We start from the raw sequence: 23,921 nt of genomic DNA, 5'->3' as shown, positions 1-23,921 counted from the left end.
AACTCAAATATCTCATCCATCAATCCCTAAATGCAAAAAAAAAATGGTATTAGATGGATCTGATTTAATAAATTAAGCATAGTAAGAATTATTTAAGTAATGTCCCTAACATACCTTTTGTTTATAAGTCATGAACGTGAATCCAGAACCATCACCAATTTGTAAATTTAAAATAAGATTCTTAAGAAATGAACACTATGTTTCTCGGCTTTCATTCTCCACAACTACTCATAAAATAGGACAGATTTGGTCATTATCATCTCTGCTGACAATAGATAGAAGTTTCCCCTTGAATCTTCCCTTTAAAAAGCATCCATCCAAACAAATAAAAGGTCTACAACACTCCATAAAACCTTTTCTCAATGCACTAAACCCTACATAAAATCTCCTAAACTTGGGAACCTCAGTAGGGGTTGGTCTTTCTACCATCACTTTTATATTTCCATCCAACTCTATCTTTTTAAGTGCATTTGCATAGTCCCATAGTTTATTAAACTCATAGCTTACCCTTCTATTGATCTCCTTTAGTGCCCAGCTCCTAGCCCGTTGCATGTACCCCTACTCAGATCAACTTACAACTCTTCCTTGGCTAGTTTTTGCATATTAGTTAACTTCAACTTTGGAATCATTTTGATTTTACTTAATAAATGTTCTCCAACAAACTTGTAAGATACCTTTTTGTTTCTAAAAAGTTATTGAACGCTCATGAGTTTCTCTAAAGGTTTTTATCTTGTAAAACCCATCACTATTATCTACATAGCATATATTATAAAAGGGCACCTATATTCCCTACACCTAGCCCTAGTCCTCCCCTTTTCATTCCTAAGATAAACAATATCAAACCTTTTTTCACTGCATACTTTGCTAAAGTAGTCTTAAATTCCTTTGGTCCGCTAAACACTATACTAAGCTCTACATGTAAGATTGGGTTATTAGGACCGAAATATATATGTCAGCTTCTCCTACAGACTACCTCACCATCTGAATGTAATTTGTTCCCCTACCTACTCATCTGAAACCTCACCATTTTTTCTTCGCCTTTCACTACCTTCACCTACATTTACAAACTCATTGTTAACCCTAGTTGTTGCTTTTGTTTAGCTCTTTTTCTTGGCTTTATAATTTTTATACCAAGCCTTGATATTTCTCACCTCTTCATCCTCAAAATCTGCCCCTAAAACTTCTTCACTGCCCAATGAGCTGTTCGTATCACTGGTCCCACTACTTTCACAACTTTCCCCATTTTTAGCACATGCATCACTACTCTCACCTAACTCGGTACATGGTTCTTTAACCCCACTATTCACTTCCCTTTCTCCAGTAGTAGACAACAACATAGTATTATCAATAACATCAGTCGTGTCTATATCATGTTCAATATATACATGTATGGACCCTATATTTCTAATAAGGTTCATCATTGTTATGAATGATGAATTATCATAACAAATATTTAGTCTCTTACTAAAATCTATCCCACATTCTAGTATACAAAGTTCTTCACAGCTTTATACCTAGCTTCTACTGCCGTCTCACACAAAGTGTAATGACACAGGAAATCTGGGTCAAAATCCTATTACAGCACTTCCCCTCCTGCATAGGCTGCACAAGCGTCTGTGACAAAAGTTCTACCCAAATGCCTATGTACCACCCATTTATCCCAAGCCATGATAAAATACTGCACATACATAATATAAATTGTAATATACATAGCATACATCATATGCATACATAAACAATAATATACATAACATACATAATATCCATAGTAATATACATGCATAACAGATATACTAATATATCAATTGACTGATCTTTCAACCTCAATCAATTTCACCCTCAAAAAGAAATTCCCTTCACTATATAGTTATTTACTTACACACGAATGCCAAAAAAATAATAAGTTGTAATACGAATAAAATATCTAAAGAACGAAAACCATAAGCACAGTTAAAAATTAGTTCAACATTAAACCAACACTAAAAACCCTTACAAATTATTAACATTCTTTAAACCAAAAAACTGATGGTCCCAATAAAATATTTTTAAAGTGAACTTTTAAGCTTATAAATGATTTAAGGACTAATTTGTAAAGTAAATTTTGTTAGTTTTGAGTTTAAGGAGTAAAATGTAAAAATATTGATTTTGCCATGAAATTTCTATAATTTATGTTTATAGAGGGTTATAGAAAGATGGATTTGAAAATGTATTAAAAAATGGAGCTTCAATGTGAAAGTTATACTTGTTTCAGTTTTAGGCATTAAATTGAATAAAATGTAAAACTTTAGGAAAATTATGGAAAGTAAAATTAAATCATCATATTCATGAAATGAGATGAATTATAGTTATAGGAACTGATAATGTGAAATGAATTGTTGTATAGATCAAGATTTGGAACAACCGGTAGATAAACGAGGAAAATGAAAATTTGCAGAATAGTCCCTGACATTTTGCTTAATGTCGAATTCACCTGGTAAGTTCACACGGAATAATTATGTATAACTATGTAGTATTTGTGGTTGGAACTATGTAGTATTTGTGGTTGGATTGTAAAATTATAATAACTTAATGCATTTTAAATTATTTACAAATTGGTACAAAAATGTGAAAAAATGACTATATTAGAAAATATGAGATTTGTGATAAATACAGATAGATAGGCAGTAAAGTATGAATGTAAAATTTAATATACGAGTGTATGATATGACATATATATGGTGTTGTTATATTGTTAAAAGGCATATATATTGTTGGACATCAAGTGGATTAAATTGATGATATATAATTATATTTTGAATTGTGGTTGGAATGGTACAATATGTGAGAAAAAAATAAATTTTAATAAACGATATTGATGCAAAAAGCGTGCCTAGATGAATGATAGGATAGGATACAATTGGCATGCCAATAGGGTTGATTGCATGCAAGTACGGGATATGTGTAAAAGATGATGTGGAGTAAAAGATTTGATAGAGATATCACTGATTACGCCAGAATCTTGCATTTGTTGCAAATTACCGAGCTTTGTCTCTATAGAGACCTTGGTGTGGTAGAGGGATGACACATTATATGTTATGACCTTTGTGCCTATGGGCTTTACTCTTCGGTGCCTTGGTGTGGTATAGTAATTGCTCTATTGAGCTATTTTGTGTATTGGAGGGATGATATATTACATGATACGATATTATGCCTATGGGCTTTGCACTAAGGTGCCTCGGTGTGGTGTAGTTACCCGTGTATCTATATCTTATTATATTAGTTCATCGGGCAAATTGTTTAAAAGGAAAGGAATTGACTGATTCTATATGATATATAAAAATGGATGTGTGTATACAAATATTATGTGTTATACAATTGAACTGAATAAATGATGTATAGGTTTGAAAATTATACATAAATGATACTAGATTGAATTATATAAATGGGGAATGTTATATGTCTGAAATGTAGATGTGTGTTTCGAATAGATATGTTATATGATGATTGAATAATTTAATTGAAATAAATAAACAATTAATGATACTAATATAAATGATATTGAATTGAGTTATATGGCATTATATAAATTGAATTGCTTTGAGACTTGTCTTTGATGATCTCACTTTATTGTTGTTAAATGTGGAAACAAGAAAGTCATATAGTAGCTAATTCGTTATATTAGTAGTGAATAAGGTGATTTCAATGTTTTAGTTCCTATGTACTTACTAAGCATGCGTAATGCTTACTCTATTTCATTTTCTATGTCTGTAGTTGACATTCTTGTAGAACGTGTCTATCGGATCACACCAGAGCTCACACTATCCAGTTTCAGCCTCGGTATACTTGTGAATTATTTTAGAACTGGTTTTGTGGCATGTGTCTAGGTTTTGAGGTGAACAAGTGTTTATTTGGTTGATAATTGTATAATATGCATATAATTCTTGTTTTGGGGAGCTTATATGGTATGTTCATAGATGTTGATGAGGTCTGTTTTTGTGAATGGATTGTTGTCTAGTTGATGAATTTGGAAATGAGTTAATGCTGATATGTGCATCGTGGTGTAATTATGTTAATATTACCAAATGTGGTGTATTGAGGTTGAAATGGTTGGTAAATGATTTCCATATGAAAAATGAATAGGTGAATAAGTTATGATTTGAATAGAAATGAAAACAACTAGGAGCATCATTTGGGGTTTGTTAGTTATTAATAATTATGATTATGTTATGTTTGATCTTGAAAGTTAGCAAGTTGAATAAGGTAGAAATGAATGACTATGGAACGTATGTATAATGACAATTTGTATATTATAGTATATGATTGAATTGTGTTGTTTGAAAGAATTAGATTGGTAATTGATGCAGATGTAATTGTACTTATGTTACCTATTAAATGGTGACCTGATTTGAGCATGAAATGTGTATTCAAACTTGTGGTTTTTAACCATCTAGGTAAAAGTATCAATACCAAGGACCAAGGCATCGGTATTTTACTATATGAACAATTTTCAAAATTTATAGAATGTCAATTTAGTATCGATACCTAAAATTAGCAAAATGCCAAAATGGTATCGATAATGATATCGATAACTATTACAAAGATATCGACACTTATTTCCTTAGTATTGATACCCAGCCTAAAGTTTTGAAATTTTACATGTTGGTCCTTATTCATACTCGAATCAAATAAATTATGTTTGATTGATCTATTTTATCTTAGAGATGTTTGAAATTAATATCATGCTTATAATTGGTTTAAATTGATGTTATTAAATGAATTGATTGAAAATAAATGTTTCAATAACTATAGTAGCATCATGTAACTCGGGCTCGGCAACCAGACTGGGTAAGGTGTGTTACAGCATTGGTGGCCAGGAATGTAACACGAAATCTCTGAGTTTGTGGCTAAGTGTTTGGTATGTCAACAGGTGAAAGCCGAGCATTAAGTTCCATCAAGTTTGTTATAGCCTGTAATGGTTCCTGAGTGGAAATGGGAACATGATACGATAGATTTCGTATTGAGACTGTCGTTATCTCTGAAAAGAAAGATTCAATTTAGGTTATTGTTGACAGATTGACGAAGTTAACTTATTTTATTCTGGTTAGAACAAACTGTTCACTCGAGAGATTAGCAAAGTTATATGTTTTTGAAATTGTGAAACTACATGATGTACCATTTAGAGGTGTTTATGGGCTGGGCCGGGCTCAACAAAAAATTTAGGCCCGTTTGCTATTCTCAGGCCCAACTCGACTTGAAAAATGGGCCTAAAATTTTGCCAAGTCTAGCCCGAATAAAAATACTAAAACTCAAGCTCAACCTCCACGTTTTAATTTTTTATATAATTTTTAAAAATATATAATACATAAAAAAATATTAAAAATCTTAAAATAAATATTTCTCAATAAATTAAAAATAAATTTAAAAAAAATATGTATACTTAAATAACTCTAAGATAAATGTAACTTAACAAGCAAATGTGAAAAATAGTAACAAAATTAACAATAAAACAAAAGTTATACAATATCCAAATAATAACAACAAAATAGTAGCAACATAATTGTGAAATGATAGCAAAATAGTGAAAAAAAAAGAAAATAATAAAAAATAGCAAAAAATAATAAAAAATAGTAGGTTTCTTTTGTTTTCATATTCCGGCCGAGCTCGGCCTAAAAGCTTATTTTTTTACCCAAGCCTATTTTTCAGGCCTATACTTTTACCCAAACACTCCCATTTTTCGAGCTAGTCGGCTCAGCCCATGGACAGGTCTAGTACCACTGCCTATCATTTCTGATTGAGACCTAAGGCTTACCTCCAGATTTTGGGGTAAATTACATGAGGCTTTAGGTACGAAACTGAATTTCACCACTGCGTTTCACCCCTAGACAAATGGTTAGTCTAAACAAGTAATTCAGATTCTCGAAGATATGTTGCGATGTTATATTATTGAATTTGAAAGCAACTGGGAGAAATTCTTACCATTAGCTGAGTTCACTTATAATAACAACTATTATATGAGTATTGAAATGGCACCATATGAGGCCTTATATAGATGTAAATGCAGAGCTCCGTTATATTGGTTCGAGATAAGTGAAAGAAAAATAGTCGGGACAATCTGATTCGGGAAACAAAGGATAAAGTCAGGATTATTCAAGATTGTTTAAAGGTTGCTTTTAATCGTTAGAAATTATATGCCGATTTAAAAGAAAAGACACTGAGTTTCAGATTGTGGATATAGTATTTTTGAAAATCTCGCCCTGAAGAAAAGTTTTGCTGTTTGACAAAAAAGGGAAGCTCAGCCCAAGGTTTATAGGGCTGTATGAGATTCTTGAAAGAATCGAACCTGTAACGTATTGTTTAGCCTTGCCGCCAAATTAGAAAAGATATACAATATTTTTCATGTGTCAATGTTGCATAGTTATCATTCAGATCCCTCACAATATGATATCTCCCGACAAGTTGAATTACAACCTAATATGTTATATAGTGAAGAACTAATAAGAATTTTGGCTTGGAAATAAAGGAACTCCGAAATAAATGAGTACCATTAGTGAAAGTTCTGTGGCACAAACACGGTATTGAAGAGGCTATATGGGAAACTGAAAAGTTTATGAAAGCACAATACTCGAATATGCTCTCAAGTAAAAAAAAATTGAGGATGAAACTTCCTAAAGAGGGAGAGTTGTAATAACCCATTTTTCAGTGGTAATGAAAAGGGCAATTTCGAAACCCTGTATTCTGATGATCGAGTCAGTAAATATTATTTAATAATATTTACTAGTTTAATATAGTATTATATTGGATTTTGATATGATAAATTTGCCAATTGGACAGTTAGTTAAAGTACAAGTGGTTTGACCCTAAAGTTAGTGGTTTTAGAAAATGAGGTACAATGACTAAATCGTAAAAACTGTCAGAGTTTGTAAAAATTACCATTGATGTATGCTTGAAGCTTTTGTGGTTATTTGGTTAGATTTGAAGCTTACATATGAAAAAGGACTAGTTTGTAAAGTAAAAGTTGTTAGTTTTGAACTTAGGGACTAAAGTGTAATAAGTTTGAATTCGGCATGAAATTTCTATAAACATAGGTTTTAATGGACTTTAGAATGATGGAATTGAGATTGATTTCAAAATTGAAGCACAAATTTGAAATTTTTGGCATATTTGGTTTTAGGACTAAATTGAAATAAATGCAAAACTTGAGGAATTATTCTATAGATGAAATTGAATTGTCTCATAATTGTATTATGTTGTTAAATGATGTTTGGAATAGATAATTCAATTAAATTATGGTTTAGATCGATATTTACAATAATTGGAGGATATACAAAGAAAAGGGAAAAGTACTGAATAGTCCTTAACGCCTAAACCGTTGTTGTTTTGCCAGGTAAGTTCATACGATATAAATAAGTTTAAGTTGCTATTAAATTGTATCTAAATGCATATATATAAGTTCTATTGAAGGTTTGGATTATTTACAAATTAGTACATAAGTTGTAATTGGATTGAATTAAAATGAAATTGTATTGAACTTTAATGTGGAGATAATCCTAATGAACTTAGTAAAAGTCTTGTACACATAGTTATAGGTTGATTTCCGATGATTTCATGCTCCAACATTTTTTTGCGAATTCGAAGATACATGTAACACAAGTTTAGCTCGGACAAGTAACCTGATGTCATTTTATAGGTTTAGCTCGGATGGGTACCCTTACATGTATATATAGCCTTGGCCAGCTATTTATTGTGTCAATAAAGGTTCCCAAATAGGTAACCCAACACTAATGTATGTGTTTAGCTCGAAGTAGCATCAGATCTGATATGTACCTATATATTGAGTTCTTTTACAATGATTCATCAGGAAATATAAAAGATATGAAATATCGATACTAACAAGTGATGAATAGAAATTCGTATGTGAAATATCTTGACTAAAATTTGGTATATTACCATTTGGAAATTATAAATGTGATTATGTACCAAATCTCACCTTGTTGAAGCTGTTTTATTATGCCCTGATAGGTGAAATTGTTTTGCATAGCGATTTGTATATGTTAAAATGATTAAGGTAAGCTAATTTTTTATATTGTATGAGCTTACTGAGTATTCGTAATACTTACTCGTTGTTACTAGTTTCTCTGTAGATTTTAGACGTTTAGAACGTGTCAATCAGATCAACAAGAAGCTCACACCATTCGTCTCTCGATTCGGTAGACTTTTTTATTGTTTCAAACTTGGTTATATGTGGCATGTACATAGGAGTGTCAATGGTTGTAATGTTAAGTATGTTTATGGTATAAATAGAGTTTTAAGCACATATGGTAACTTATGAATGTGATTAAAGGTTGTGTTCACAACTTTAACACATTGTAATGCAACATGAATGATTAAGCAAAAATGGTTTTGTGCATATGAACTAATTTGTAGTATGAATTGTATAATGTTATGGAATGGTTTGTAATGATCATGTTCATTTTTAAGATTTGGTGTCAAATGTGGCATATTGGTTAAATGATTAGGGAAATGTTATATGGCATGTTTTGGCATGGTATTGACATGTTTTGGAAATGTTTTAAATGTTGTCAAAGGCATACATAGGCATACTTGGTAAGTCGATTTGAAACAAGATCAAATGGACATATTTTGGCCAAAACAGGTTTCTCATCCCGACGTCGAGCTTCTCTCGTAACAACATCGACCAACAGCCTGTAACGTCCTAATGTCAAGTGGTCCGCATCGTGACGTGACAGAATTTTTGGTGACGTCACGACGTGGGGAATGCCTCATCACGACATTGGCCTTATATTTTTTTCAAACTTTACAATTTGATCCTTGTTCAATCCCGAATCAACTTTAGAGCTCACGTAAGCTCGTGTTTGGCTTGAAAAAGGTTTAAATTTTCTCTAAATGACTTATATTATGATTGATATTTATTTTTTATTTGAATTATCCATTAAAGGTCTGTGACTGTTCTATTTGTACTATAGTATTTTGTAGCTCAGGCCTGGCGATCAGGACGGACTAGGGGCGTTACATCCTGAACCAAGACTTGTCTGATATCAACTCATCTATCCTAATACAAAATAGATATCTAGACGTGTTCATAACACCACATACATGAGACTTCCTACTGCAGAAACATAAGGAACCTTTCTCATATGCTCTTTTTCTTCTACTGTCTTAGGATAGTTCTCTAAAAAAATATGAAAGCTCATCAGTACACCATTCCTATTATTAAAATATATATTATATTCTATAAGGATAAATATCAAAACTCTATATGAACTTTGATCCAATGTGCAATTATTCACATTACACTTTGACTTTGGTTCAAATATATACATATAAATTTGATTTAATTGTACACATTTAAAGAAATAAATACAACAATTTATTTTTATATTTGATAAGTATAATTATTTGTGTACGTAGTATGTAAAAGTAAAATGCTATTAAATCAACAATGATGTTAGTCCTTTATGAAAGTTTAATCAAATCAAAATATCGTGTATAAAATTACACAAAATCAAAGTTAATATATAACAGTTCATATTGAACCAAAACTCGTGTAGTTTTGGAATTTATCCCTATTCTATATATCGTAAATATCCAATTATAAATAAATTTAAAATATTTTACCTACTAAATATATATATGCACATTGAATTAATTTAGGATTACATTGTTGCATACAAATTTATTCAAAGGTTTAGCTTATATATATTGAACCAAAACTCATGTGTAGTTGGATGAGGTTGACAAAGTGGTTTGCAGCTCCGACTACTGGATCAAAATAAATATTTAAATTAAATTAAATTAAATTATAAATATTTTTAATGATTTTTTAATATATTATAGTTTTCAAAATTATTATAATTTATTATTATTTGAAAATTGTATTGCCAGCAAAAGATGCAAATGAAAACACTACTACTAATTGTTGGGGCATAGTGGATGCAACCCATTGGGCCTCCAACACCCCTGAAGATGAACCCTCAGAAAGGACCTACCACTGCCACATACCTTAATAAGTGGAGCAATCTTGAGAAGTGAAAAAGCTTTAAGAGAAATGCTGTTAAGGCAACTTTGCATTGTTTGAACTGCCTATTCTAATAAAAATACAAAACAACCATTGCTCTTAGCTTTTCTACCCTACCATGATCTTATACAATGTAGATGCAAGAGGAATAAGATGCATAGTGTGGGAGACAAAGGCAACAAGTGACATTCAATAGATGCAAAAGATGACTATGATAGAGCTATTTTCTCCTTCTATTAGATGATGTCCATTGTTGCTGCAACCTCAGTTCAAGCTTTCAACTTTTCCTTGAAAGTCCCACTAACAATTTTAAGGGTGCTATTTTAGGTTGGTTGCAAATGTTAGGTAAAACAATTTAATCTGTTTGGATTCTGTTTCGAAAAACTAAATTCAAATTAACCAAATTAACTAACTTTAAATATCTATTATTTTAATATAATTTAAAATATTTAAATCTAACCCATATTGAAATATATTATCCGAGCCTATATCAAAATAAATTCAACACACCCAAATATATTACCTAAACTCAAACACAACATATAAAAAAAACATGGTAATGTTGGTTAAGTCAGATAATTAACTAAAAAAGTTGGTAAATCGATTAAAATGACCAGAAAAATTAAATTTGGTTTATTCAATTTTGTTCATAAAGTGGGTTGATTTTGATTTAAAAAAAAAATTGAAGCTAATTAAGTTGATTTTTGAATTTTTTTTTGAACCAAACCAATAAAATTGAGCGGTTGCTCACCTCTAAAAAAATTGATATTGTTTTACAAATAATTTTTTTTTGAAAGTTTTGAAAAAAAATATTTTTAATAAAAAATAGTATATTAAAAAACCTAACGAGCACTTATATTATGGATAAATTATACAAATGGTCACCCAACTATGCTCACATTCTTATTTTAGTCACCTAACTTTAAAAATTTTTAATTTAGGCACTAAAATTTCTATTCGTTCTTGTGGCTATTAAATTGATAACATAAATAATGGCGTGACCTTTTTCCAACTGGTATAATAACATATTTAGTCCTCAATACTTTCATATTCTATCAATTTGATCCGAAATCTAAATAATTTAATAAATCAAACCATTCACATTTACAAGTTCTATTAATTTGATCCCCAAACTTCCTGACCAAAACTTTTAGCATTGAAAACTGACGCATTCCACATTTATAAATTTGTAAAAGAAAAAAAAATTCTCCTATTGTGCAAATATAACATACTTGTAATATAAATATTTTTGAGGAATAAATATAAATGTTATATTTATACAGTAAATATACAATTTATTAAACCATATTGAAAACCATATAAATATATAACATTTAAATATAATTATAAAATAAAAATATATTAATATAAGGAAAGAATTATACTAGAATTGTTCAAATATTGAATTTTTGACACTTTTCTATAATTATTTATATAATTAATATTTTAAAAATTCAAATGTTAAATTGTTCAATATAATTATATTTGTCAAATATAAATTATTTTAAACGATCAAATAGATTTAGAATATTATTTTTATTAATACTTGATTATATCAACCCTATCATATATGTGAATGAAATTTTTGAGTAATGGTTGAAGTTTTTCTACCTTAAAGATTTAAAGTTAAAACTTTAATATTGTATTTTTAAGTAAATTATTTTAAAGATTTTATAAAAAAATATTAAAACACATAAAAAAACTTTTATAATAATAATTGTTGTTTATTAAAAATAATATTTTAAACTTGATCTAATTAAATTGGTGCCCGGTTAACTTATGACCTAATTTCATTCAAGAGCTTTATATACTGTATAGATATATTTAAAAGTTTAAAGTTTTTACATAAAACAAATAATGCAATATTCTAGTTTTATTCAAAACTTGACAAAACATGATTTATATAAATAAAATAAAATAAAATAAAAGTGACGATTGAATTGTTAAAATATTAATGATACAACTAATCATAAAAATATGTAAGATTATTTTAAATTTATATTAATATATTTATTACAAAATATAAATAAAAAAATTTATGGACACATGTGGCTCTCAAATTAAAATAGACTCGTTCAGTCAAGCCTTATGGTGGGTTTGTATGGGTGGTGGGGTGTAGTTCGTTTAACTTACTTTTTGTCTCACACTATAGTATCTAATCTCACCAGTATCGTTGTTTTTACACTAACCACATATAAATATACTGCCCATCCAAACCCACCATTAAACTCCTACGTGTTAATTATGGTACACACCTAATTTCTCCCCTTTCCTATATGTAATAACGTAAATATATGAATATTTCAAATAATTTTAATGTAATATAAAATATTTTACATGTGACCATGACAACAAAAAACTTAAAACATAATTTCTTATATTATATTTGCGCAATTAGAGATTTGTTTTTTTTAAGTTTTACAAATTGATAGAATTTATAAATATAAAGGGTTAAATTTATTAAATTATTTAGAATTATGATTAAATTTATAGAACATGAGAATTAAATGTGTTATTATACTAATTAGAAAAAAATCATGTCATTAATTTCGTTATCAATTTAACGATAAATGATTAAAATAAAAAAATATATATATAAAATTTAGAGCTTAAAAAATCCGTTGAATTTATTCATAAAATCGACCGATTTCAATTTCTAAAAAAATAAAGCTAAATTTTTCGAATTTGTTTTTAATCCAACGGACAGATTTATTCCCTCTACAAAGATAAATTTTTTAAATAATTTTTTGGAAAGTTTTGAAATATATATATTAATAAAAAAATAAAATATTAAAAAAACCTAAGGAGCATTTGTATTATTTGGTCCTCGGTGGATGTGAGAGTGAGTTGGCAAAAACATTTAAAGTCGACAACATTGATAACTTAACCTCCAATCAAAACGCATTCATTTGCCTACGTGGCATTTTCAACTATGCCGTTCCCAGTCACGCACCCCATGAGCTTCAAGTTATAGATTTTGGACCTAATCTGATCTGATCTGGTCCCACTTTAAAATTACGAACCCCTTATCATAAGCCACGTGTCCATTACTGTAAACAAAATAATTGTATTTTGTTGTTTATATCAGAATTTCTTTTTCCTTCTAAAAATTCTCTTGTGCCTCTGTCATTTCACTCTACTTTCTTCTCTCACAGTTTCTAAAATAAACCCAAACAGCTTAATCTTTTCTCAGGAATCAATCAACCCCTCCCCCCCACTCTTTTTTTCCTCTTTGATTACTGCTTTTCATTTCTGGGTTTGTTTTCTTTTTTTTTCTTTTGCTGCTCAATTCTCTTTGCTTGTTACCTTTTCTTCAAACTTAAAAAAAAAAAAACAGAGGAAAGAAGTTTTTTCTTTTTTGTAGTTTTTCTTAGTTTTTAAACATGGGTTTTCAATTTTTTATAGAAAGATTTGTTCTTTTGCATGGAAAAGCTTTTCCAAATAAATCATGAGTCAAATAGATTATCTTAAGCTTCATTCCTCTGTTTTTACTCTTTTTAAGACATGGAATAGTGTATATATTAATAATATATAATTAAATAGTCAATTAATACTTTATTTGTAGTTAATAGAAATCTGGGCTTGTTTTTTTTATTGGCTTTCAGGGCATCTATCAGCTTAGCAATGAACCACTGTAGTTCAGATTGGAATTTTGATTCTGATCTTCCAATCTCCAATCAAAAAAAACTCTTGGGGTCTGCATATTAACTTTTTTGGATTTGCTTTTTGAATCTTTTTTGGGTCTGTTAAAATTATCTAATCATTTTATTTGTTTGGCCAAATTTGCAGTCAAGATAATGAACTAGTAGAGCTTTTATGGCAGAATGGGAAGGTAGTTTTGCAAAGCCAAACTCATAAGAAACAAGATGATGAAACAGTCTCGTGGATCCAAAACCCTTTTGAGGAATCATTTGAGAAAGAGATGTTTTCCAACTTTTTCTCTGAATTTCCAGCTTATGATCCCATGGATCACCAACATGAACAACAAGAGGATGATAAAAGTTTAAAACATAAGAACAATTTGATGCAAAGAGAAGTTAATGAACTTTCAGGAATGGCAATTGGGTCAAGCCATTGTGGAAGCAATCAAGTTCGAAATGATGGAGATCTTAGCAGAGGATCAAGCAATGGAATTGGAACTACATCCACTGGTTTATCTGTAGGGACATCTAAAGATGATGAAGATGATTATAATGGTGGCCAAGTTGAAAATGAGAAAGGAACTTCAGTTGGAGTCACTAGTAGCCAGAAAAGGAAGAACGGAGATGGTAGGGAAGATTATGAGTGTCAAAGTGAGGTAAAAACTTGCAATTTTTTCATTGTTTTGATCTACCTTTATTTGAAAATACATATCATCTAAGATATGAACATGAATTGTCTTATATTTCTTCAGTTTGCTGAAGATAAGCCAGTCCGACGATCTGGGTCTTATCGTCGCCGGAGTCGAGCTGCCGAAGTTCATAATTTATCGGAGAGGGTGTGAAAATTACGTAGTTTGATAGTTTGATTACACTTAATTTGATGTATTTGTTGATATTCTCATTACAATTGCTTGAAAATGAATACTATGCAGAGAAGAAGGGATAGGATCAATGAGAAGATGAGAGCATTACAAGAGCTCATCCCTCACTGCAATAAGGTCATTTGAATTCCATTGTTTCCATGGAGATTGATACATGTGTTGAGGGTTTCACTCTTTTACTCAGTAAAAAAGAAATTTTTGATGTGTCATCCTCTAAATAGCCAATTGAGTACTCGAATAATAAAAGTTTTATGCTCGGGGTGCTTATGATCAGTTTTAGCTTCAGGTTTTTGTCTCCCTACTCTAAATGGAGCTCAAAGGAATTTGCGGAGTTTCAACAGGAACGTTTAGATCCATCAAGGAAATGTTTTTTCATTTTGATTCGAACCTATGCTCTTAAAAGGGTGTTATTATCGCTAAGACTCTTTATGGAAATGTGCTTCATTTCCATGAGTAGGAATCAGACCTTCAACTATATTATTAAGGAATAAGGTGAGCACCCACTAAGACCCTTTAAAGACATGGTTTCGAACCCCATCAATGCCAAAATGCTAAAATATTTCTTTAGTGAACCTAGACACTCCCGCCAAAACGTCATGAATCCCGTTGGACTCTCCTCGGAGTTGGGAGACAAACCCAAGGCTAAAATTGAGCACAATACATCTACTGTTCGAGGGCTTTATCGACTACTCAAAGAACGACACTTTAAAAATTTCTTTCAATAAGAGAATAAGAGAATTGACCCCTCAACAATTTGATTTGATGCAATTAACTGGTCAGCTTTATTGAATTCATCTTAATGATGCAGACAGATAAAGCATCTATGCTAGATGAGGCCATTGAATATTTGAAGTCACTTCAATCACAACTTCAGGTACAACAATACTGTCGAATCACTTGAAATGATCTTTCAATAACTTTGTCCCAAAGTCCGTTAACAGTATGCTCTTAAGTGTTTCAGGTCATGTGGATGGGAAATGGGATGGCCCCAATGATGTTCCCTGGAATCCAACATTATATGTCCCCCATGGCAATGGGAACAGCTCCACCTACAATGCCTTCAATTCAAAACCAACGTTTTATTCAAAATCCCACTTTTTCTGAACAATATGCACGTTTTTTAGGCTTTCAACATATGCAAACAGCTTCTCAGGTATCACCTGTTTATCCCCTTTTGATTTATTGAAATGATCATCTTAAGCATCCCCACTTATTGTGTTGCAGCCAATTAATATGTTTGGTTATGGCTCCCAAACTACACCTCAAAGTCCCACGGTATTAGGCTTTAGCAATGGCAGTAACCAACTCAATGGAGGAATAACTGCTGCCAATAACACTTCTCTAAGTGGCAAGATAGGTAAGGTTCTCAATTATTTTTGTATAAGTTACATATATATACATATACAGGTAAAAGTATTATGAAGGCTTCTGTACTGGAGGTAAGATTACATTTTTCTCTTTCTACTAAAAAAATTAGTAAATTAATCATTGTACATTAGATTAAAAAGCAAACTTGTATTTATGTTAAAAATTTCATCCATTTCTAGTATTAAAATTTAATTCATGTACGTCAATATGAGGTACACGTGACACGTCAAATGTCACTATCTGGTTATTCTAATAACGGTAACTTTTTAATAATACAAATAGATGAAATTTTTAACAGTCTAACATATAGAGGCTAATTTACCTTTTTTTAGTAAAGGGAGTAAAATGCAATATAACTTGTAGTGTATGGACTTCCTGATACTTTTATCATATATATACCCGGTTATGCATCATACTTAAAACTAATTTGGCAATAGGTGGAGAGGTTCAACTTGAGTGCAAAACCACTGCCAATCTGGGATTTAACTGATGTGGAATTTCATCACTTGAATAAGTTTGATCACTTGTAGTATGTACAAAGGAGGTTACCATGGAAGCTTTTATAGAAGGAGTTAAATTGCATTTTGTCCTACATCTTTTCTTGTGATATTCATGTCATAAAACTAGTATCAAGTTCATCTTCTCCCAAAATTAACCTTCTCGTTGGCCCCAACTTCAAAATATTAGGGGGCAAAAGTACCATGGAAGCCATTGTATTAGGGGTTAGATTACATTTTGCCTCTTTTATTTAAAAAATAAGCAAATTAGTTTTTATACATTAGATCAAAAAGCAAACTGGTCCTTCTGTTAAAAAGTTCATCCAATTCAACTATTGAAAACTAATCATTGTAGGCTATATGAGGTACACGTGATATGCCATGTGCAACTCTTTTTTTATTCTGTCATTCACAACAATTTTAAACAGTAAAAATAATTGGAATTTTTAACAGGAAAGATCAATGTCTATTTCTTTTTTTTTTGGAGTAAAATAAGTAAAATATAATCTAACTTTTAATGTATTGTGTTCCATGATATTTTTACTAATATTAGGGATTAGCAATAAATCTTATCTTTGTGCATGCAGTACACGTATATATAATATGAACCCTCCATGCCCCATGTATTTGCTAATCATTCGAATCTAATGTGTTACGCTAGTCATCGTAGATGATCTATATCTTTATAAAAATTAGATTTTCCGTTCTTTTTTTCCTTTATGCTTTGAAAGCACTTCCTATTTGAATTCCTTAAATACTAAAATTATCAATAAAACCGTTTTATCTTCCTCTATTTGATAGTGATAGGTTAACAAAAGAGAAAGCAAAATGGACCATTAACAACTAGGTTGAAGCCGATACTTCTTAATATATATACCCATGTCATTGAATTGGTTAATTGCAATATAATTTCAGGATGAAAAGCACATATCAAATTGGCTACTTGGGATTTTGACAATAATTAAGAAAAGCAAGTGTTTTTTTATTAAATTTTGCTATTACTCTCAAGTTGTGGATTTAATCTTACTTTAATATAGTTAATTTTAATTCTTGTGTTTTTTGAACTAATCAGTTTATCCTAAAGTGCAACAATTAAATATGTGCTTTTAAATTCAATTACTAATCTTGTACTATGCGCACAATTGTATGTTTAGTTCATATTCTCAAATTGAAACATTCTAAGTCTTTATACTTTTCAAATTTTAAAAGTTTAGTCTTGACACAAATGACAGTCGTTAATTGAATTTCTAATGAGTAATATGTAGAAATAACAAGTTAACATAATATTATACATATTAATGTTTGTTGCATCAAATTTTGAAAATAGAAAAACTTAATTTAATGAATTTAACAGTTATTATTTGGGGATGACTGAAATTTAAAATATAAAAGACAACATATATTAAAATTGAGCAAATTCAAATAAAGAGATTAAATCCACAACTTTTGTAAAGTACAAGAACTAATAACAAAAATTAAGTTTTAGGAAAACCCAAAACCCGGGATATTTGGCTTTCACCCAGAAGACTTAAAATATATTTTGGGTAATAATTGTAATTTTTAAGGTTAAATATAAAATTGGTACTCTCAAATTAGTACTTAAGGTTTCTTTGTCCTAGATTGGTACCCAAATTTTTTTCGTCAACTAATTTGATACTGTTTTTAACACCGTTAAGTCTAGGATAGGTGACAGTACCAGACAATGGCACGTGTTATTAGTGACATCATGATGATTTCATCATATAAAAATTAGATTAAAAATTATTAATAAATTTAAATATATACAAAAATGATAAAAAAAATAACTTTTGAACTTTTCTAACGTCGATTTAAAGATCCGATCGTTGAACCATCTTGTAACTTCGACCACGACTTCTCCTTGATATGATAAACTTCTTCACCAGTCAGATCTTTCAAATAGGTTTCATCGCTCAGATCTCTTAAATGGGTTGGCTATTACAGCCATAATAGTCGGTATTTGACTCTTTGCCAAATCATTTTCTGCAACCATGGGATTTGAGGATCTTGGTATTATAAAGGATTGAATGGTTGATTGATGGAGGTTAGGAATTGATGGTTCTTGTAAGCAAATAAAATTGTTGCATATTTGGGGTTTCTTTTTACACAATTTTAAAATTGAGTTTTTTTTTATTTCTTGATATTCTAATTGGTTTTGGGATTAAATGAGTTATGTTTTTTTTATTGTTGCTGAATATCCATTTCAAGTATTCATTTAATTATTTTATTTGTTTGCATCTTTGTCTATTATCTTGAATAATGTTCTTCAATTTTCTTCAAAATTATTTACATATTGATTCTCAAGTAGGAAGCAATCTCGTCCTTAGGCTATTTGTCTTGTTAGGACAGTCATAAAGAATCCTCTCTTCCGCGAATAGAGAACAATTGAGAATGGTCTATTCACATGAAAAAAATCGTCTCTTTGACATCTAACGTATTCTAACCTAAATCAAAAACAAGCCCAATGAGTTATCTTCTCTGTTCTAATAAGCAAGCCTGGGTCAATGAAGAGATCTTAGAACATGCTCTCTTTAACGTGAAAGAGAAACTCTCAGAATAAAGACCCAGGTTGAACACATCGAACTCAAGTAGAAAACAAATAATAAAAACTCTTGTAAGACAAAGAAATAGAGCAGGAGATGGTAATGCAAAGAAAGGGAAATGGAACAAATTCGATGGAAATATGTAGAAAATTTGAGAATTTTTTTAATTTATCATTTATATATATATTTTTAGATTTTTAGATTTAAAAAAATTATGATATTTAAAAATATATTTATTGATTTTTAATTTTAAAATTATGACATCATCATGATGTTACTAATAACACGTGTCATTGTTTGGTATTGACACCTACCCCAAACTTAATGATATTAAAAAAGTACTAAATTAGTTGATGGAAAAAAAGTTTGGGTATTAATCTGAGACAAAAAAAAAACCTTAAGTACCAATCTAAGAGAAGTGGACAAGTTCAAGATTCATTTTTATATTTAACCCTAATTTTTATTATCTATTTTTCTAGGATGAAATAATGGAAACTTTGGCTGGTTGGATTCATTTAATATTATGCTTTTCTATGATAACATGATGATATTTAAATTGACTGAAAAACATGTCCATGCATATGTATGTTAAGAATGAAATATAGTTTAAAGGAAAAATGCCGCATGTACTTATCATGACATTTGTAATTATTCATGATTGAAAACCATAAATAAAAACCTTGCATTTTTTTAAAATATTGAGTGGGAAAAGGTCTCTAAACAAGACCTACGATTTCCATCAATGGTCTCTTGTGATGGCATGATAATTTTCCTACCCTACGGTGGGTATTGCCATGTGAACTTTACTGAGAATATTTCCTTAAAAGAGACAACTAGTCACACATGTTACTTATTGAGGTATGTATTAACATGTGAAATTCACTGAAGAAGTTTTCCCTTTTATAGAGGACAACTAGTCACACATGTTACTCATTGAGATTATCCCATGATAACTCATTTATGGTACATAGTATGATAGATGTTAAGTTGATGATTATACACTCAAAATCATTCTAGTTAAGGAACTTCCCAAGAGCTTTACTTAAGTTAGAATGATGGTAAAACATTAAGCGATTATTAGCACAAGTGAATGTTTAAAGGGTTAGGTTCACTTATTGATTGGATTGAAATTCATTTTCTTACTAGTTGATTAAGAATGGAAAAGAAATGAAAAATGACTCCTACTCTCTTACTAAACATACTTACTGAGAACAAACTGAATAAAAATAACTATAAGAAATGGAAAAAGAACCTCATGATTGTCTTAAGATGTGAGAAACTCAAAATAGTTCTTGATAATAAATGTCTAACGGCTACTCAAGTTAAGGCTAGAAAACATTGGGAAGAGTATGATGAGATAAGTCATTGCTATATATTGGCAAGCATGACCAACACTCTTTATAAGCAACTATAGAGCTGTGAGATTGCCAAAGCAATTTTAAACAAACTAGAGGACATGTTTGAAGGCCAAGTTTCCTTGACTAAACAATCAATTATAACTAGTTTATGAAAACCTAGCAGAAACTCGGAACTCCAGTCAAAGACCATTGATAACGAGCCCAATCTGAACTAGAACACACAAATAAGGATAGTATTCAAAAGCTTGTCTAATAACTTTGCAGGATTTAGAGTTGCATATAACCTTGGGAACAAGAATTTGACGCTTACATAATTCATGAAAGAATTACAATCTTATGACTTGATGTTAAATGGCAGTAAATCGGTCCAAAAAGTAGAAGCAAACTTAACGATTGCTTCTTTCTCTAAAGGGAAAGGAAAACATGCTAAAAGAAACAAGGCTAAGTCCTCTAGGCCACCTAAAGTGGAAAGGAAGAAAGTCAAGAAGCCTAAAGACTTATTTAAGCTTAAGTGTTTCTTTTGCAACAAGAAATGGCACTTCAAGGCCAACTGCAAAGAGTGAAATGATTACTTAGCCACTAATGGCAAAGATATAAACTTTTTATGGTAGAAACTTTTTTAGTGGAAGATTTGATAGAGGACTAGGTCATTGATTCTGGAACTACTAACCATGTGTGCTTTTCTCTATAGGGGTTCAAGGAAACAAAAGATCTTAGAGATAAAAGTCTATCATCGCAGACCGAAAATGGGATAAGTGTGGGAGATGTTCATTTTTATTTTGATCATTTTAGAAAGATTATGTTGAAAAACATTCTCTATATACCTAGTTTTATAAGAAACTTAATTTCTATTGCATGTTTATTTAAAGATGACTTGATCATGACTTTTAATAATAGTGATGTAATATTTAGAAATCATATTTTTATCTGTAATGGATGGATGTTTAATAATCTCTATTTTATTAAATCAAAGATGTACACACTGCTTGAAACTGAATTAGCAAATAAAAGACTTAAAACATCTTACTCTCACAAGACGTACCTTTGGCATTTGAGACTTGATCATATTAACCAAGAAAGAATCACTAGACTTGTGAAAGATGACACCTTAAGTTCGTTTAAGGAAGTTGATCATCTACAATGTGAATCTTGCTTGGAAGGTAAAATGACTAAGTGATCTTTTAATACAAAAGAAACAATGGTCATGAAACCTTTAGAACTTACACACATTGACGTATGTGGTCCCACGAACATCAGTGCAAGAGGTGATTCTGATTATTACATAACCTTTATAGATGATTATTTTATATATGGGTATGTATACCTAATGCATCGCAAAAGTGAAACCTTTGATAAATTCAAAGAGTTTCGTGCAAAAGTGGAGAAACAACTAGATTTACCCATAAAGACACTTCGGTCTAATCTAGGTGGGGAATATTTATCAGATGAGTCCTGATAAAAGGACGAGCACAGAGCAGGATCGTAAAGTTTTTCCAAGTCACGGATTTAACTTAGAACTCTAGACGTTCGAAAAGAAACTTGGATTTTAAAACAACCTGAAATGCAATCGACTCAAAGTAAAAAAAAACAATTAAAATAAATAAATAAATCAAATAGAACAATAAATCAAGTATTAGAACAATAAAAAAGAAAATAAATAAGATAGATGGAAAAGATAGAACGTGACGCGTAGAAGTCCTAAGAAGCCTTGGAAACAATAAAAATCCATAACTCCCTTCAAGCGACTCTAATTTCTCCTCCATGAAATAAAAATTGGGAAGAAAAGTTTGAAAATGATTCCCACAATCTGAAAAACATTGTTAAAACTCTTTTAAAAGAAAACTTAAGAAAATTCTTGAAAAGAAAAACTCAAAGAGAATTTATTAACTCAAAAGAGAAGTTATTGAATAATAATCAAATTGTTTTTTGTGTACAATGTAAAGGGATTTATATAAGTTAGCTAAATAAATCTAAATAAAACCCTTAAATATACTAGAACTCAAATTAACCTAAACAAGAAGTAGTTTTAAACAACTTTCTTATTGACATAAAATTCTTAAATAACTTAAAATACTTAATAGTTATAAAAAAATTCGTATTAAAAATAATAATAAAATAATAAAAGCTGATAAATACAATATTGGGCTAATATATAACAAAAAAATAAACCTAAAACTCGAACCCAATATGATTTAAACTCAAATTAAAAGCCCGAAACTCGTAATTCCCGTCATAATCCCATCCAAAATTCTGCTCACATAGTCTTCACTAAAACGATCATAACTTGAGCTCCCGAACTCCAAATCGAGTGATTAGTGCATTTCAAAGCTAAGAGATAGATGTTTGAACATCATGAGACATATTAACCAAGAAATACCTAGATCCTATCCAAAAAGTCGTCGCAAGTTTGCTAATTCCCTAAACATAAAAACTGGCAGCTATAGTGAATGAAATTTAATAAATTTCACCCATTTTGTGCATGTATCATTCCTCATTTCCTCCAAAAGATTCATCATCACATATTGCCTTTGATCGAATCTTGATTTAATTTGCTTGACCTTTGATCTTATTGTTGAGCCTTGAGGTAGTATAAGTCCATCACATCCATGGGTCTAAAATTGGGCCTTGAGACTCACATCATTCCCTTTCCTCAAGAAGATTTGTCATCGAATCTTTAGTTGCATAAAAAGAAAAGAGATTAGAATTAATAACAAGAAAATGATAAAAATACTTACCTAAGCTTTATTGGACGCCAAAACTATCTCAAGGATCAAAGGCATATTTCGATCCTTGAAATCAGCTTCAATCAGGGACATCTCCTTTAAAAACAATGTATCAATACTAAATAAATAAATGTTAGGCGCATGAGGGTACAAGTAAAAAATAACCTATAACTTTATTTTAATATGCATAGTCATCCATAAGAATTTCCAACGATGAGTCAAAAATTTCACATAAATATAAAAATCAAGAAGTTTAATATTATTATGTAAAAATTCATATTTAAAGTCTTAAGGTAGAAAAATTTGTTGCAAGATCAAATGCATAAGGTTCTTTAACAAACCTATCGAATGCAACAAATGTAAGCTTTACATACTTAGATAAACCCATATAAAATCAATTGAACTTTCAAATCGTTGTTTATTAAAACTTGACCAATGAAAAAGCATGTCGTAAGGGAAAATAAAATCAGTAGCATACTTATAAAAAATATTCAAGGTATGCCTACATATTTCAATTTTCGATGTAGCATTACTTTTCTTACCTTCTAGCACTTGTAGTGAATTATCAATGTTCAACTTACCTCTTTCCCACAAGTAAAATCGTCTATCGACGGTAGAGTAATACAATTTAAAGCTCGTTAATGGATCCTTAAAGTTCTGTAACAAGGAAACACCACTAAATAAATTTGAGTTAGAGTTAGTTAAAACATAATCGTTTTTCACTTTTGTATGAGTATTTTTTTGCTTTTCATTTTCTTTTTTCACTTAAGAACTCTCCAATTTTACGTCATATGGATTTTCACTCGCCAAATTTGGAACATTAAGTAGACTTTTATCACTCAAGGTCTTTTTTCTCTCAGTCTTTTCACATGATTCT

General features: G+C 30.2%; 1 protein-coding gene across 4 annotated transcripts in view; it reads left to right on the top strand.

The window, feature by feature from the left end:
• Positions 1–13,101: 13,101 nt before the first annotated feature.
• LOC107888469 (transcription factor PIF4) overlaps positions 13,102–23,921 on the top strand; it is a 28,434-nt gene continuing 17,614 nt past the window's right edge. The window contains exons 1-9 of one of the 4 annotated variants that reach the window (XM_016812589.2): positions 13,122–13,271; positions 13,621–13,710; positions 13,805–14,312; positions 14,409–14,492; positions 14,589–14,654; positions 15,346–15,411; positions 15,499–15,690; positions 15,762–15,894; positions 21,013–21,305. In XM_016812589.2, coding sequence (XP_016668078.1) covers positions 13,640–13,710; positions 13,805–14,312; positions 14,409–14,492; positions 14,589–14,654; positions 15,346–15,411; positions 15,499–15,690; positions 15,762–15,894; positions 21,013–21,038 — 1,146 coding nt within the window. In that variant the 5' untranslated portion in view covers positions 13,122–13,271; positions 13,621–13,639 and the 3' untranslated portion in view covers positions 21,039–21,305. Of the gene's footprint in view, positions 13,272–13,620; positions 13,711–13,804; positions 14,313–14,408; positions 14,493–14,588; positions 14,655–15,345; positions 15,412–15,498; positions 15,691–15,761; positions 16,689–21,012; positions 21,306–23,921 lie in introns of those variants that run through there. The other 3 variants (XM_016812588.2, XM_016812587.2, XM_041077601.1) reach the window with 3 other exon arrangements.

This window comes from Gossypium hirsutum, chromosome A09 (genome assembly GCF_007990345.1).
Source record: "Gossypium hirsutum isolate 1008001.06 chromosome A09, Gossypium_hirsutum_v2.1, whole genome shotgun sequence".
NCBI classification, from domain to species: domain Eukaryota; kingdom Viridiplantae; phylum Streptophyta; class Magnoliopsida; order Malvales; family Malvaceae; genus Gossypium; species Gossypium hirsutum.
The sequence above is the reverse complement of the archived record's forward strand: the minus strand, read 5'-3'. Positions and strand labels throughout refer to the sequence as shown.